The sequence below is a fragment of the Bidens hawaiensis genome, unplaced genomic scaffold (assembly GCF_021521415.1).
Source record: "Bidens hawaiensis isolate Kalapana, Puna unplaced genomic scaffold, B.hawaiensis_p1.1 tig00051616_1, whole genome shotgun sequence".
NCBI classification, from domain to species: domain Eukaryota; kingdom Viridiplantae; phylum Streptophyta; class Magnoliopsida; order Asterales; family Asteraceae; genus Bidens; species Bidens hawaiensis.
The window spans coordinates 50,825-66,435 of NW_027499274.1; the positions used below are offsets into that span (position 1 = coordinate 50,825).

General features: G+C 35.3%; 2 protein-coding genes across 2 annotated transcripts; both read right to left on the minus strand.

Moving 5' to 3' along the window:
• Positions 1 to 261: 261 nt before the first annotated feature.
• Positions 262 to 3,661, minus strand: LOC143599216 (organelle RRM domain-containing protein 1, chloroplastic-like). The gene is made up of 9 exons (XM_077077218.1): positions 3,342 to 3,661; positions 2,067 to 2,164; positions 1,696 to 1,930; positions 1,527 to 1,624; positions 1,008 to 1,073; positions 819 to 905; positions 656 to 724; positions 457 to 563; positions 262 to 363 (listed from the first exon to the last, which is right to left on the minus strand). Exons 1-9 carry the CDS (start codon positions 3,659 to 3,661, stop codon positions 274 to 276), a joined length of 1,170 nt encoding a protein of 389 aa, XP_076933333.1. The 3' UTR covers positions 262 to 273.
• A 10,591-nt stretch (positions 3,662 to 14,252) lies between these two features.
• On the minus strand, positions 14,253 to 14,687 carry LOC143599217 (zinc finger A20 and AN1 domain-containing stress-associated protein 5-like). The gene has a single exon (XM_077077219.1). It carries the CDS (start codon positions 14,685 to 14,687, stop codon positions 14,253 to 14,255), a length of 435 nt encoding a protein of 144 aa, XP_076933334.1.
• Positions 14,688 to 15,611: the final 924 nt, after the last annotated feature.

A 15,611-nucleotide genomic window follows, 5' to 3' on the forward strand; every position in this document is an offset into this window, starting at 1 on the left:
TAATTAATGTTTGTGTATGTTTTGATTTTAAACTTGGTCTTGGCTGTGGTGGTTGTTGACTATTGACTCACCTGAGTAGTAGTTTTTGACTTTTTGTGTTCATAATATTGGTGACCAATATTTGCCAGGTGGAACTACAACATATTATACTTTTGTTGATGTACTAGTCTAATTCACAGAAGGTATAAAAAGAATTCTAACTACAATCCTGAAAGCTAACAAATTGTTGTACCACATTATTAATACATGCTGAATCTTCTAATTTCCTAAGAATCATCGGCTTTCTGGTCTCGGCCGCCCTCGGCTGTATTTTGGTGGTTTTGTTTTCGCAACATCAACGACGATCATCCAACCATTTATGATCTGTGCTTGAACACAAAAAAGGAATACATAAATGACTAATGTATTAGTTATGATTCAAAAATAATATTATTCTTATCTGACTTATGACATTACCTTGCCATTCATTTCTTTTAGGGCTGCAGCTGCAGCTTCTTCAGTAGTGTACTCAATAAATGCAAAACCTTTTGACCTTTTGGAAATCTTGTCCATTATAATTTTAACTGCAAAATAGCTTCACCAATAAGATAAGCATATACATGAACAATGAATATAACTATGTTTTCATGTTAAGAAAAAAAAATGACATGTATACCCTCAACAAGCTCTCCAAAACCTTCAAATGATTCACGTAAGGTTTTCTCGGATGTATAAAACGACAAACCTACCAATAAAACTCTCAAAACATTAAACAAAATATGCCAACCAATATTGTCCACTTAAAACAGATACAAATAAGTTCAACATATGTAGCATACCTGTTACAAAAAGCTTCTTTGTTTTAATATTGGTTGGTTGATTTAATGAGGAATCCCCGGAATTACTAGAATTGTTAAGATTGGTACCTAAAAAACCTTTAAAAGGTTACAAATAACTTACTAAAATCGTAAAATAAATAAATAAATAAATAAATAAAATTCTCATTTGGTTGACATATATTATGGTACCTCCGTAATCTGTATCGTCTGAATTGACATTCTTGTCCGGCATAACAGATATAACATCGGGAACACCTGCACCGGGCTTCCAATTTAAACAAAAGATACAGGCTAGGGCTGTAAAGGAGCCGAGCCAATCCAGGTTGGGCTTGAGCTCTAGCTATCTCAAACTTAAATAAGCCGGCTCAGCTCGTTTATTTTAACAAGCTGAAAAGACAAGCTCGAGCCAGCTCGTTAGTTTTTTTTTTTTTTTTTAACAAATATTGGCATATAATTATATAAATAACAAAAAAAACATTTTTTAACATACACAATACAAATATTATAAACCAGAGAATTTACAACATTATATGGATTATTTTACAATATGTATATAATAATATAATTATTATATTAAAATTTGGAGAGCCAATCAAGTGAGCCAATGAGCCAGTTATTAAGTGAGCCAAGCTTTTTAAACAGTTCTGTTAAAAACAAATATTGTAAAACCTTAAAATTACATATTGCAAAGATTTAAAAATAAATTACCGGCTAATTCCTTTGCACACTCATCATCTAGTTCACAACAGAACCCATAATCGGGTTGTAATGAAACGTGATATATGCACATTTGTGCATCCTTCTCGCTGTTTAAATAAAATCAAAATATTAATCAATATAAATTTATTTTATTTTAGTATACAATCAAATCACATACTTCCCCAAAACCTTGGCTACAATCTCAGTGTAATAATCAACCAATTGTGCCCTGTTGATGACTCGGGATTCTGGCATTTCAACACGAACAAGCCAATGCTTCGTGCTTCTAGTAAATAATGGAGAGAAGATACTATTATTTGAGCCCGATTCAGCAATCGGGTCACTGTAATTGTAATCCTTTTGTGCAGAACTGAAACCTGGATTGGGCTTGACTGATAATACTTCTGGCAAGCCTATGATGATTCATACAAAATAAAATATAATAATAATAATAATAAATAAATAAATAAAGCATTATCAGTTAAGGAAACAGAAAAACAATAGTTATTTCTCCTAGTTTTGTTTAAATGGAATTAGGTAAGAAAGTACGTGCGAGTTCTTGAGAGGCTTCTTCGTCTAGATCGCAGCAGAACCTGAATTCTGTATCACAAGATGCATCGTATATGCAGCCTTGAGCATCCTTCTTGCTGTTTGATTCAAACCAAAAGAAAGTCAAACAAAGGTCAAAACTTTATCATACAACACAAAATTTATTCAAAGTAACAAAACATAAAGCACAAATCCACAAATGGCTTGGGGCAGTTTTGAGCTCAAACTGAACCAAAAGCCAAAGGGCATTTAAAAACTGTTAGGTTTCGTTTTTTTTTTTTTTTCAGTTCTCATTATGAGTCGGTTCAGTCCTGGTTCGGTTTCTTGGTTTTTGGTTTTCACTATGAGTTTGGTTCGTTTCGGTCTCGGTTTCTTCGGTTTTGCCATTTGGGATTGAAATTTTCTTTTGTTAATTAACTATTAACAAATTATTACACATATGAGCTTAAAATTGTTAGGCTACCCTATGTATTTATTATTTATAAATTATATTAACATTAAACAATAAATATTACAATCCATAATATTCAATAACAAAAGTCTGTTATTTCAGTTTTTACGGGGTTCAGTTCGATTCTAAAGTCCTGTAAATTTTGTCTTTTCGGTTTCCGGTAAACCTAAAACCAAAACTGTCGTTTTGGGTTGAGTTCGGTTATTTCAGTTTGTTTACGCCGGTTATTTCGGTTAGAGTTAGTTATTTCAGGTTCTTGCACACCCTACAAGCCACGAATCCAACAATTTTACTGTACTCAGTAGAGGTGCACAAACCGATTTAAAACTCTAAACCGGTTTGGATTGAAATCGGTTCGGTTTGGTCAACAAAAGTCAAAACCGGTTTATGATCGGTTTCGGTTGGGGTTGAAACCGGTTTCTTGACCAGCTTACGATTGGTTTTGGTTAGGGTTTTGACCGTTTTTTCTCCGGGTTTGGTTCATTTAACCCGCTTTTGGTTGAGAAAATTACAAACCAGTTCTGAACCTACGGCTTTAGTCGGCTCCAAACCGGTTTCTACAACATCGGTTTCAAACTGATTCGGTTTCGGTTTGATTTTGGGGTCGGTCTGGTTAACCGGTTTATTTGCCTACCTCTAGTACTCAGTTTCTCCATTGCCAATATCAAGAAAGAAAGTGTATAATAAGCTAAATGATTCAACTTTATTGTCAAAATCGGTTTTTTACAAAAAAATAATAAAGTTTCATGAGCATATCTCATCTGGGAAATATAATAATAATAATAATCACATGAATTTCAAAACCCTAATTCAAACAGACTCACCTGCCCAAAACCCTGGTCAAAATGTGCACATAATAATCAACAACATCTGGTCTCGAACCCGCCTGTTGCGGCGGTGGAGCCTTAACGACCACAACCCAATGGCGTTGACCGTTTGTTTCGTGTAACGATGGAACAGTGAGAGGTGAACTTGACTTGGATATACAGCAGGTAATGTTGGTTTTGGGGTTGAGTCTGAGTGATTCGAAGCTAATTTGGAGGGAATAGGATGGTTGGAATGAAGGGGTTATTGGTGATTTTGGAGGGAGTGTGCAGAGGGATGAAGAAGATAGAGCAGGCGCCATGGATGATAATGATGCCATCACTGAGCCGGGATTCGAACACGAGACCCGCAAAAGAAAACCCTATAGGGCCTATATCATCTCCCTGCTCAAACGAAAGAAAGGAAAGGAAATGAACGTTGTGTTTCCAAGTTTTATTAAAGGAATGAAAGGAAAAGAAACAAGGAAATGTGTGTTTCTGAGTTTCATCACTGCATTCTCGGGTTTAAAATACAAAGAAAAGAAATGATAAGATTGGATAGAGGAAGAAAGAAAAAGAAATTATATATTTAAAAGACATTCTCGAGTTAAAATAAAAGAATAGAAAAGAAAATGTTAATTACATTCTTGAGTTAGATAGGAAAAAACTTGTAACTTTACAATCATGTCCTTATAATTGAGTTAGATAGGAAGGAAAAAAATATGGTAAATTAGTAATATTATACATGACTATAAACTTTTATTCCGAATCAGGCCATATTTTGCAGGAAAATTTTGAAGGAAAAAAACCTTAACTTTTCTTTTCATTCTCTTTCTTTTCATTTACACTGCAATCTTGAGTTTTTTATTTAAGGGTTTGGAAAAGAAAAGATAAGAAAAGTTTTCTTTTTTCATTCTTGAGTTTTTTCATTAAAAGAAAAGAAAGAGAATGGAAAGAAAAGTTTGGGTTTTTTTCCTCCAAAACTTTCCAGCCAAATATGGCCTAATTCAGAAGGAAAGTTTATAGTCACGTATAATATTACTAATTTATCATATTTTTTACTTACTATCTAACTCAATAATAAGGACATGATTGTAAAGTTACAATTTTTTCCTATCTTTTCCTTCCTATCTAACTCAAGAATGTAATTAACACTTTCTATCCTATTCTTTTATTTTACTCAAGAATGTCTTTTAAATATATAATTCTTTTTCCTTTCTTCCCCTATCCAATCTTATCATTTCTTTTCCTTGTATTTTAAACCCGGGAATAATGAAAAAACTCAAGAATGAAAAAAGAAAAATTTTCTTATCTTTTCTTTTCCAAACCCTTAAATAAAAAACTCAAGAATACAGTGTTAAGGAAAGGAAAGGAAAAGAAAGATAAGACAGATAAAGGGTAAAATGGGTGGGTTTGGTTTCTTTCCAAATTGGAAAGAATTGAATAAAAGGGAAAGGAAAGGAAAGGAAAGGAGAGGAGTTATAAAAAGTGAAAATGAAAGAAAGGAAAGGAAAAGAGATGAATTCCTTTCCTTTCTCTCCTTTATTTAACTCAGGAACACAACAAAGGGTTCAATCCGCAGGACACCCCGATATTCGAATTTTTGGATCATGTAATTTACTAAGATGAAAATTCAATCCGTGGGACATTTTCATTTATGCATACGATTGCGTTTCTATGACGATGGTTAAGTTAATCATGAATATCACCAAAATGGGGGAGGATTTTTGGTTATTTTAGTGTTATTGGATTAACTTATCGATCGAGGAAATACCGTTAAAGATTAAACGAGTTAGGTGATGCGGGAGTGTGGTCTCGTTTAACAATAATGTTTTTTGGGCTTTGTTATTCGTTTTATACTTGGGTTTAAGTAATTATCTACTTGGGCTTAAATGCAATGTTAAATGGGCTTTTAGTTAATCTATTTGGGCTCAAAAGGGAATTCGATTATATTAATCGATATTTATCATTCCCTGGATGTTGTGACTTGATTGAATACACAGACCAGAGAGACGGTTTACTTCTTCTCTGGTTCTTCATCTTATACACAGATTCTTCAAAATCGAATTCCATCAACATAAATCTATGTCTTATCCGATAAATCATTGCGTGTAACCCGCAAATAGGTTTATCTGAAAGTGATTCACGATTCAGAGATTAATCGACAATTGATCAAGAAACCAAGATTGAAATCAATATTACAGGTCTGCATCATTAATCGAATTCATCATCCAGGTACGCAAATTTATACAACACGTTGTAGCTAAACACCATAATAGCAGACGACGTTGCGAACGCCAAAGCAGTGTTCTTTAATGACACTATGACTTATATGCTTAACACAAGCTATGAAGAAATGGTCATAAAATGTTCGTGCGTGGACCAAAGGATCGTTCCAAAAGAATCTTTGCCATTCGAGGAGTACTTTGCCAGCTAGAGCTAAACCTGAATAATAAAGACGAAAGCGTGGCAAAAAGACAACCGATGGCACACCAGGTACCAAAAAAATTAACCGACAAACAATTACACCTATGCTAACCATGTAAATCCATCAAGAAATTAAAGATGTAGAACCCATTGCAAGGCCTCCCTGAACATCCAAGTTGGAAGAAGCGCAGCACTAATCAACATTAGTTCATAAACACTGCAATGAACAGTAGCTTTTAAAATGAAATGGCAACAATAAACTGAAATCTTTTGTATTTAAAGTTTCTATCTAAAAATTAAGGATGCCAGGTATCGCCAGGTATCTTTGGTACCGCCATGATGCTGCTTTAAAACTAATCAATAAAATTTATATATATTATATCTATCTATCTATAATATAATATATATAAACGAAACATTTAAAAGATCTCTGGTTGGTCCTTAAATTCTCTCAAGCCACCAGATTGTTTTATTTGTAAATGGAGGCTCTTCATGCATTTTGCGCGAATTCACAGTATGAGTCTCACGAACCTGACGGAAACCGATCGAATTCGTGTAGACTCACCACATTTTGTTTTAGTTCCAGTACCGTAATAAACGTAACGAAAACTGACCGAATGCCGATTTTGTTTTTTTAGTTCCAATACTATGACAAAAATGACAGAATTTACGTAGACTTACTGCCTCAACGCTCGAGATCCTAACACTCGAGTTTTTACCAGCTGGCGCCACCCCATTGGTCCAACTCAATTTTTTATAATTTGTTTGTTTTATTTTTGTTTTTAGTTCTGGTACAATAATACACGTAATTGAAACCGACTGAATTCGTGTCGACTTACTGCCTCAACGCGTGATTTTTATCATCGACAGGTAAAAGTAAAACACTAATTATTAGTATATAACAAATAAGAAGTTTGGTGCCACAAGTGCCCTATTGGGCCACTTGGCGGCACTGAATTGGTTCGTAAATTTTGTTTTTGCTTTTTAGTTCAGTCACCGTAATGAATGTAGCGTAAGTCCACCGAACGCTAATTTTTTTTGGTATCATAACAAAATGATGGAAACCGGTCGAATTCCCGTAGACTCACCGCCTCAACGCCCAGGATCGACAACGATTAGGTTTTACCAGCGCTCGAGTTTTACGACCATGCCACCACATTGGTCCACCCCAATTTTAATAATTTTTCTATTTTAATCCTGTACAATAACACACGTCACCAAAATCGACCGACTTCGCGTCGACTTACCGGCTCAACGCTTGGGCTTCACCACCGTCTGAGTTTTACCGACCCGCCCGGTGCAACGCGCTGGGTAAAAAACTAGTTACTATATATAGTAAATGAGAAGTTTGGTGCCGCTAATCCCTTATTGGGCCAAGTGGCGGCACCAAACTTGTCCAGACCATTTTGATTTTCTTTTTAGTATTGGTAGCATAACGAACGTAACGAAAGCTAATCGAATGTCAAATTTTTTTACGTGATGGAAACCGACTGAGTTCGCTTAAACTCATCGCATCAACGTTCATGACTGACATGGCTCGGGTTTTGACGCCATTTGGTTTTTTTTTTGTTTTAGTTCCGGTACTATAACGAATGTAACGAAAACCGATCAGATGCCGATTTTATTTTAGTTCCGGTACCGTAACGTACGTGAAGGAAACCGACCAAATTCGCGTAGAGTCACTGCGTTTTTTTTAGTTCTGGTACCATAACGAAACCGACCAAATTCGCATCCACTAACAGTTTCAACGTCCGAAACGACACCGCTTGAGTTTTACCACCATCCGGATTTTACCGATCTACCCCGACGCAACGCGCCGAGTAAGATCCTAGTTACAAACCAAAAATCCACCTGCGCCACGAAGCGCGTGTGAAAGTACTAGTTCATTTTTATTTTACGGACTTTTAGACAAAAGGTTCCTAAGAATTTAAGGTGTGATAACTACGTACTGTATTGATATATTAAAAAATATCACTATAATGTTATTAGTTACAATAAAACTCCTTTATAGTTTGAATATATGAAAAAAGTTGCTTGTGACCCAAAAAAAAAAAGTCACGGGGACTTACCTTTTTCTTTTGCCTTTCATTATTTTAGGTTCGACAATGGCTGTGAGATTAAATTAAATACATTTTTGGTGTGAAAAAGCAAAAGCTCAGTGCCTAACTTTTTAATTGATTCTTCTAGTTGCTTTGTTAAGCTTTTGGATAATAAATAGTAAAGCATGCCTTAAAAGAGATAATAAAGAGTTACCAACCAATGATTGTTGTGTAAGTTTCCAAAAAAAAGGTTTATCAAATATAATTGTGGTTTATTTATTTTTAAAGCAACGTTTGATACTACTTCTAATACCTTACTGCATTCTTAAGTATTTTATTTAAGTATAATACATGATTGTTTATTGGATTACATCGAAACAGAAGGCAAGCGGGCAACAAGCTGCACCGCTACCCCTTTTTGAATCGCAAAACTCAATCTTTTAAAAACTATATTTGCTGATCTTGGAGTCATAACATTACTATACATGACCCGCTGAACACGGGTAAGTAGCTCCACAGCTTCAGACGCGAGGAAACCAAAAGTGTCAAAAGCAAAAGGAATAAATACATGTTGGTTGTCAAGACACGCCTTTTCATGTTTTGCCACCTTACTTGAAGCAGCTTTTAATGCGGAACGATGAAAGTACTCACATTCAAGTAATAAACTTGAAAGATTTGATGATTTGGAGATTAACCGGAACGATGAGTTTAACGAACGAAGCCTAAAGGAGAAGAAGTCTTGTATTAGAAAAGTTGTCTTGGAAGTCTTTAAACGAAAATAAATGATAAGAAATGTAAACAATTTAAAGTTTAAGGTTTAAAATGTAAATATTTAAGAAATTATAATAATAGTCCTTTAAAAATGTAAGTTTGCTCAAAACCGGGTTAAAGTATATAGCCCTTAATTTTACTCAACCTATGTTAAGTAATAAGGTGGGTAAAAATGCAAGAAAGCAAGTCCCTTTATAATATAGATACTAAAACGGGTTTTAACGAGTGTTCGGGTGGTCGGTTCGGGTCTTGGTGACTTGACCAAACCCAAAGTCAACTTTCCCAAAATAATAAATGTACGAGATAACTCAATAAATCTTAAAGAGACTTAACCAAGTATGTAGTTCTATTGTTTTAGAACTAACAACGTCCGTTAAGCGAGTGTTCGGTTTAATCGGTCCAAACTTTGTTATAAGATCAAGTTGGATTCAACATACCGAGTACTTTGTGAAAATAATTAAAATCAGTTTATAAAGTATTTTTAAAGAAATATATAAGCTTTAATGGTTAAAAACACACTTGTGTGTCTTAAGCGAGTAAACTTGGTTTAGTTCGGTTTGGTTCGGTTTTTATCTTGGAATAAGGCCAAGAATGGTTACCACATGTCCAAACATCATAGAACTTGTAAAATAATTTATAAATAATAATACCAAAGTTTTACATACAAAAAGTCAACAACAAAGTCTTTAAACGAAAGTTCGGTTTTCGGTTCGGATCTTGTTTCGGGATAAGACCGAGGTTAGATTCTACAAACCCATAACCATGGAACTAATTAAAATGATTTTAGAAACTCAAATCTTACATAAAACATGTTTATACAACTATTTAAACAAACTAGTAAACAAGAGTTCGGCTTACGGTTTGGAGCTATTTACGGATAACCGAGGCTAGTCTCTACAAACCCATAACCATGGAACTCAAAATGTAAAATATAACTAAGATGAGCAGAAGTTAAACAAGTATAACAAGTTTGATAGTTAGATGCGGAAAATATATATAATCAAGGACTACTACGAGTCCTCCATGTAGCTTTGTCTTATGGGCCGGACACTTAACCGACCGAGACCGGAGAAATGCCCACCGAAGGTACAAAGGGTGCTATTATTTATATGTTGTATAACAATCTTCAAGTATAAATAAGTGTTAACAAGTTGATTATAATGTAAGACTATGGTCAGTTTGACTTTGGAAAGTCAAACTGCCAAAAAAATATGAAGAACACCTTTGAATGCTTGAGAATTGAAAGAGAAAGAGATGAATGAGCAAGGATTAATGAATGGGATAGGGGTGTATATATAGGGTGGGTTGAAAGGGTCAAGCATGGGGTGTGATATCAAGGTTTGCATGCAAGAGGGGTCAAGACAAGTCACAAAACAACAAAAAAAAATGGGGCTGCTGCTGGTCAGCACGTCGGTTCGCGTCCGGAAGTTCGTTTTTGATGTATCTTGAGTGTTTTAAGTCCGTTTTCGAATCCGTAAAAGGGGTTTTTTCAAATTAGACAAGCGGGAATGTTTTAGTAACATAAAATCCAATATTTTATATATTTGAAATGTTCGGGATAGAAATCGGGTCGGTTTACAACATAAAAACAAATACAAAATAAATACCATTTGACCCGAAATCGAGGGATGTCACAACAACATATGTGTTCTTGTCCATGTAATTTTCCAAGGGGGTGTCTGTAGGTCGGTTTCAAAGAGGCTAGTGGTTGTTAGGTGCATTGATGAGGCAACGATAGAAGAATTTGAGGCAATGAGGGGTCTAAATACTTGTGGATGATAGTGTCTCAAGTCTCAACCCATACTCAATAATATTCAATTCACCTCTTGTATAAGTAATAGTAATATGTTTTATTATTTATAATGAGTTTAGAAGGCATTTTATATAACAAAGTTAGATTAAGAAACTTATATGACTTTAACATATTAAAATTAGGTTTAATTGTTAAAAAGTAATTTTATTTTTTTAGAAATACTAAGAAATTTCATAAATTACTAGATTGAAGCTGGCACCATCAAGTATAAACCACCAAGAAAAACCACACAAAACAAACATCTCGCCCTACCCTAACCAGTCGAACCCCTTTTAAAAGTTAAAACATTTCCCACGTTAGACTAACTAGCGTCGATCTATTCGCACCCATAAGAAGCTAACTACCTTGATCTCTTCCACGAAGTTGTGACATTCGTCAATTTCGGGTCTTGTTTGTATTCGTTTTTGTATTTGTTTATTATGTAAACCGACCCGATTTGTAAACCGAAGCTTATGTTATAATCAAAATGATGGATTTATGTTACAATATTGTTTCACACTTGTTGGGTCTTGAAAACATCCTATTTTTATTTTAATTAATTTATTTATTATTTATTTATTTATTTATTTTATTTTTTTTTTTGTTTTGTGTTTTTGTCTTGATCCATTTTGCATGAAAACTCTTGTGTCTCACACCCATATTTGACCACCAACATTACCCTATATATACACCACCTTTCCTCTTCATTTTCCATTGCTACAACTCCAAAAAAAAAACCCTCTCAAACATCAAAGATTCAAGGTTATCTTCTTAAGTGTTCTTGAAGGATTTTGGTCTTTCATCTTAATTAGTTTATGTAGCCTTATTAATACTTGTTTATGGTTGTGCAACATATATATAATATACACCCCTTATTTACCTTTGGTAGTTACTTCTCCGATTCCGGTCGGTGAGGTTTCGGACCCCGTAAGGCAAGGCTTCATGGAGGACTTCGTGTCCTTGATATATATACATCTATATAACTTGTTCATACATATTAATCTTGCTTATTTTAGTTTGTTGGTCATGTTTACAAGTTCCATGGTTATGGGTTTTTAAGAGTCTATGCTTCGGTTTAACCGTAAATAGCTCTAAACCGTAAACCGAACTTTGTTACTAGTTTTGTTTGTTTAAACATAGTTAGTGTTAGATCTAAGTTTCTAAAATCATTTTTACAAATTCTATGGTTATGGGTTTGTAGAATCTTACCTCGGTCTTAACCCGAAACACGATCCGAACCGAAAACCGAACTTTTGTTTAAAGACTTTATTGTTAACTTTTGGTATTTTTTTTATTTGTACATTATTATACAAGTTATTTAGTGTTTGGACATGTGAAAACCATCTATGAACTTGTTGTGAGATGGAAACCGAACCAAACCGATTCTTGCTCGCTTAAGACACACAAGTGTGTTTTTTTTAGCCATCAAGACTTGTATATTTCTTTAAAAATAGTTACAAATTGATTTTTAAATATTTTCTTAAGTACTTGGAAATGTTGAATCCAACTTGATCTCATAACAAAGTTTGGACCGACAAAACCGAACACTCGCTTAACGTGCGTTGTTAGTTCTAAAACAATGGAACTACATACTTGGTTAAGTCTTATTAAATTTTATTAAGGTATCTCATAACATTCAATATTTTGGAAAGTTGACTTTGGGTTTGACCAATTATCAAGACCCAAACCGACAACCCGAACACTCGATAAAAAAAACCGTTTTAGTATCTTTATTCCAAAGGGATTTGCATTCTTGCATTTTACCCACCTTATTACTTAACATAGGTTGAGTAAATATTAAGGTTAGATACTTTAACCCGGTTTCGAGCAAACTTACATTTTTAAAGGGTTATTATTATAAATTCTTAAATAGTCACATTTTAAACCTTGAACTTTAATTATTTACATTTCTCAACATTTATTTTGTTTAAAGACCTTCAAGACAACCTTTCTAAATTCAAGACTTCTTTTCTTTGTAGGCATTGTGCGTTAAACTCGTCGTTCCGATAAATCTCCAAATTATCATCTTTCAAGTTTACTACTTGAAGGTGAGTACTTCATACCCCATTTTCCATCTTTTATTTTGGGGGTGACATTTCATACTTATTCAACAAAATGCTTTATATTTGAATCTTAAACCACAAACGTAGTTGTATACTTTACCTAAATAATTGCTCGATTTGGTGTTCTATGCTTATATGCCTATGTGTTTATCGCTTTTGGTTGGTGGAACTATAAAATCCTAGACTATTTGGCATCCCTTTATAGCAAGGTGTCGTTAACGTAATGCAATTAACGATAACTATAAAATCCTAGACTATTTGGCATCCCTTATAGCTAGGTGTCGCTAATGTGTTTAGCAATATCTATTTATCCAAATTACCACTTTTATTTATCGTTTCGTATGCAAGTTTTGTGACTATCTTTATTATATACTAATATGATTAAACTTATGAATTGCTCACCGACCTTTGTGTTGACAAACTTTATTTTATGAAATGTTGCAGGTTTGCATCTTGGTTGATTTATGATTGTGAAGAAAACGACATCAAAGACCTTAGGATATTAGTAAAAATGAACAATATCAATTTGCCATATTTTGTGATATCTTGTTTATAGTTATTTTATGGATAATTGTTATGTGACATTTTCGATGTTGTGAAATGAAATGAGTTTATTAAATACTGTCACTTTAATTAGTGTCATGTGCTTATGGACAATCGTTACACCTCGGCATGTTCCGCCGCATTTGGTCGGGGTGTGACACAAGTCGCCTAGACGAATCACCAACTTGTCATGTATCATCCTGTTTCGGGCCTTACACAAACTCCAAAAATGATCAATTTTATAGCATAAAAATGTCCGCCTTCTTTGGGAGCAAAAGAGTATTATATACATCCAGCAAATCTCTTATCCGAAATACATAATTGGTGGAACCTTGCACCATTGTGAGATACCATGCCATACGTCTTGTTCGAGGCCATACGAGATGAAAAGATGCTACGTGGTTTCAATACGCTCGCTGCAAAGCACGCATAAACCCGTCTTAACTATCACCTTCCGGTCTGCCACTTAATTATTCCACTCGAACATGTAGAACCATCCCATATGATAAGAAAATATTGGACGGTTTTTATATGATATTTCTGCATAATCTAATGCATATGAAATGACTAATTCTAGAAAATTGGATAATTAAGATCTACATAAATTGCTGAAGTTAGGGCTGTAAACGAGCCGAGTCGGGTCGAGACAGGCCCTGCTCGAGCTCGACTCGAACTTCACTCGAGCCAGCTCGGCTCGGCTCGATTTCAAACACCGAGCCGTGAAACTGAGCTCGAGCCCGACTCAAGCTAAACTCAAGCCAGCTCGTGGCTCAACGAGCTAACAAATTATTCAAACTTAAGCAAGGAAAAAAGAAGAATTAGGGTTGAAAGTTTGATAAACTATATATATATTATATGAGTCTTAGCGTACGAGCCAACGAGCCGAGCCTACGAGCCAAGCCACGAGCCGAGCCACCCCAGGCTAGAGCTCGACCCGAACAAAACTCGAGCCAGCTCGGCCCGGCTCGATTTTTTATCAAGCTTTTTTCGGACGAGTTTTTTTCGGGTTTTTTTCGAGCGAGTTTCGAACGAGCCGCGAGCTTTTTGAACACCCCTAGTTGAAGTTATCATTTTTCTACCAATAAATACCATAATATCTTACCATTAACATTAAATCTTTTGTTTTCCATAACAATTAAAAACAAAAAATACAAACTAATACAACCTACACATTAATCCAAACTTTTCACAATTAAAAACAACCAGAGCCCCGACCCGACCATAATTAATCAAATCAAATCCCAGCTCCCCCATTTTGACCAAGTCAACTTTCCGATCACCCAGCAATCTCCGGCCATCAAATCTTATCCAGCTTCGCCGCCTTCACCACCGGATTCGCCGTCGCAATCATCTCCTTACCCACCGTCTTGAAATCAAACGAACACTCATGCTTCTCCGGGTACCTGTGGACCCCACAATACGTCACCCCACATTTGCACGTAAACCCGGTCAGCCCCACCCGTTTCCGGCAAGACCCACATCGGTTCGGCTGGGCCACGGCGGCGGACGGAGGCGGCAAACCCACGTCGGCCGTGACGGAAGTCGACGGACCCAGAAACACGGAAGGCGGAATCGCAAGGGAATTGGAATTGGAAGGTGACGTCATCGGGTGGTGGTGTTTGTAGCATTTGGAGCAGAGGTTGAGGGTGGTGGGGCTGCCGAAGAAGCCGCAGTTGTTGGCGCAGAGGACGTGGTTGGAGGGTTGTTGCCATTTTTGTTGCTCCTCAGCCATGGTCTCGTTTTCTTTCTTTCCGGTGGGTTATTATTATTGTGAGAAAACGGAGGAGATGGTGAGGTGGGATAAAGGGTGGGGTTGGGTTAGGTTAGGTGGTGGCGGAAATGTAGGGTTAAAGAATAATTGGTGGTGGTGGTGGTAGTGGTTATTGGTTATTGGAATTGGAAGGTTCTAGGAGGTTGCCTTTTTCTTTTCTTTTTGGGATTATTATTAATTATGTTGTTGGTTAATGGACACCTAATAGATATTGATTGATTATTGATTATGTTTCCGAATACTTTGAGTATTTTGGCAAAAGTAACTGGTAGCTGGTAGTTGTAGTTGTAGTTGATGGCTGTAGTTGTAGTTGTAGTTATATTACAGTTGCCAATGTAGGTGTTGTATATGTAGATTACAGTTGCCTATGTAAATATTGTATATGTAGATTACAGTTGGTTATGTAGTTGTTTGGGTGGTATATAATTTTTTGGTTGTGTATGATGCACTGTGTAGGTACATGATGCTATGTGTAGGTGCTGTATGCCTGATTTGTAGATTCCTAATAGTTCTGATTTGTGTAGGAAAATATGTTCTTCTGTTGTATACTATAAAGATATTAATAATTTAATTTATCTTTGGTTTAAGTCATTGTTAGCTATGTGGGGAACGCTACAGTTCGTATATGTGGTTATCTAGAGATGTAGGTTAGTTTGGATTATAGTTGAACTGCAGTGGTATGCCGATATAGTTTATGTTGCGTTTTTAAAAAATACTTGCAAAGAGATAAATACAATTGTGTATAATTTGTGTCGTTTATGTAGGGTATTTTATCAGTTATTGTGTCGTATTTATGTGTCGTATTTATGTAAAAGTTGTTTAGTGAATTAATTTGTTATGTTTTGCCTTAAAACCAGATTTGAAGACATTTGGCATTTGCAAGTA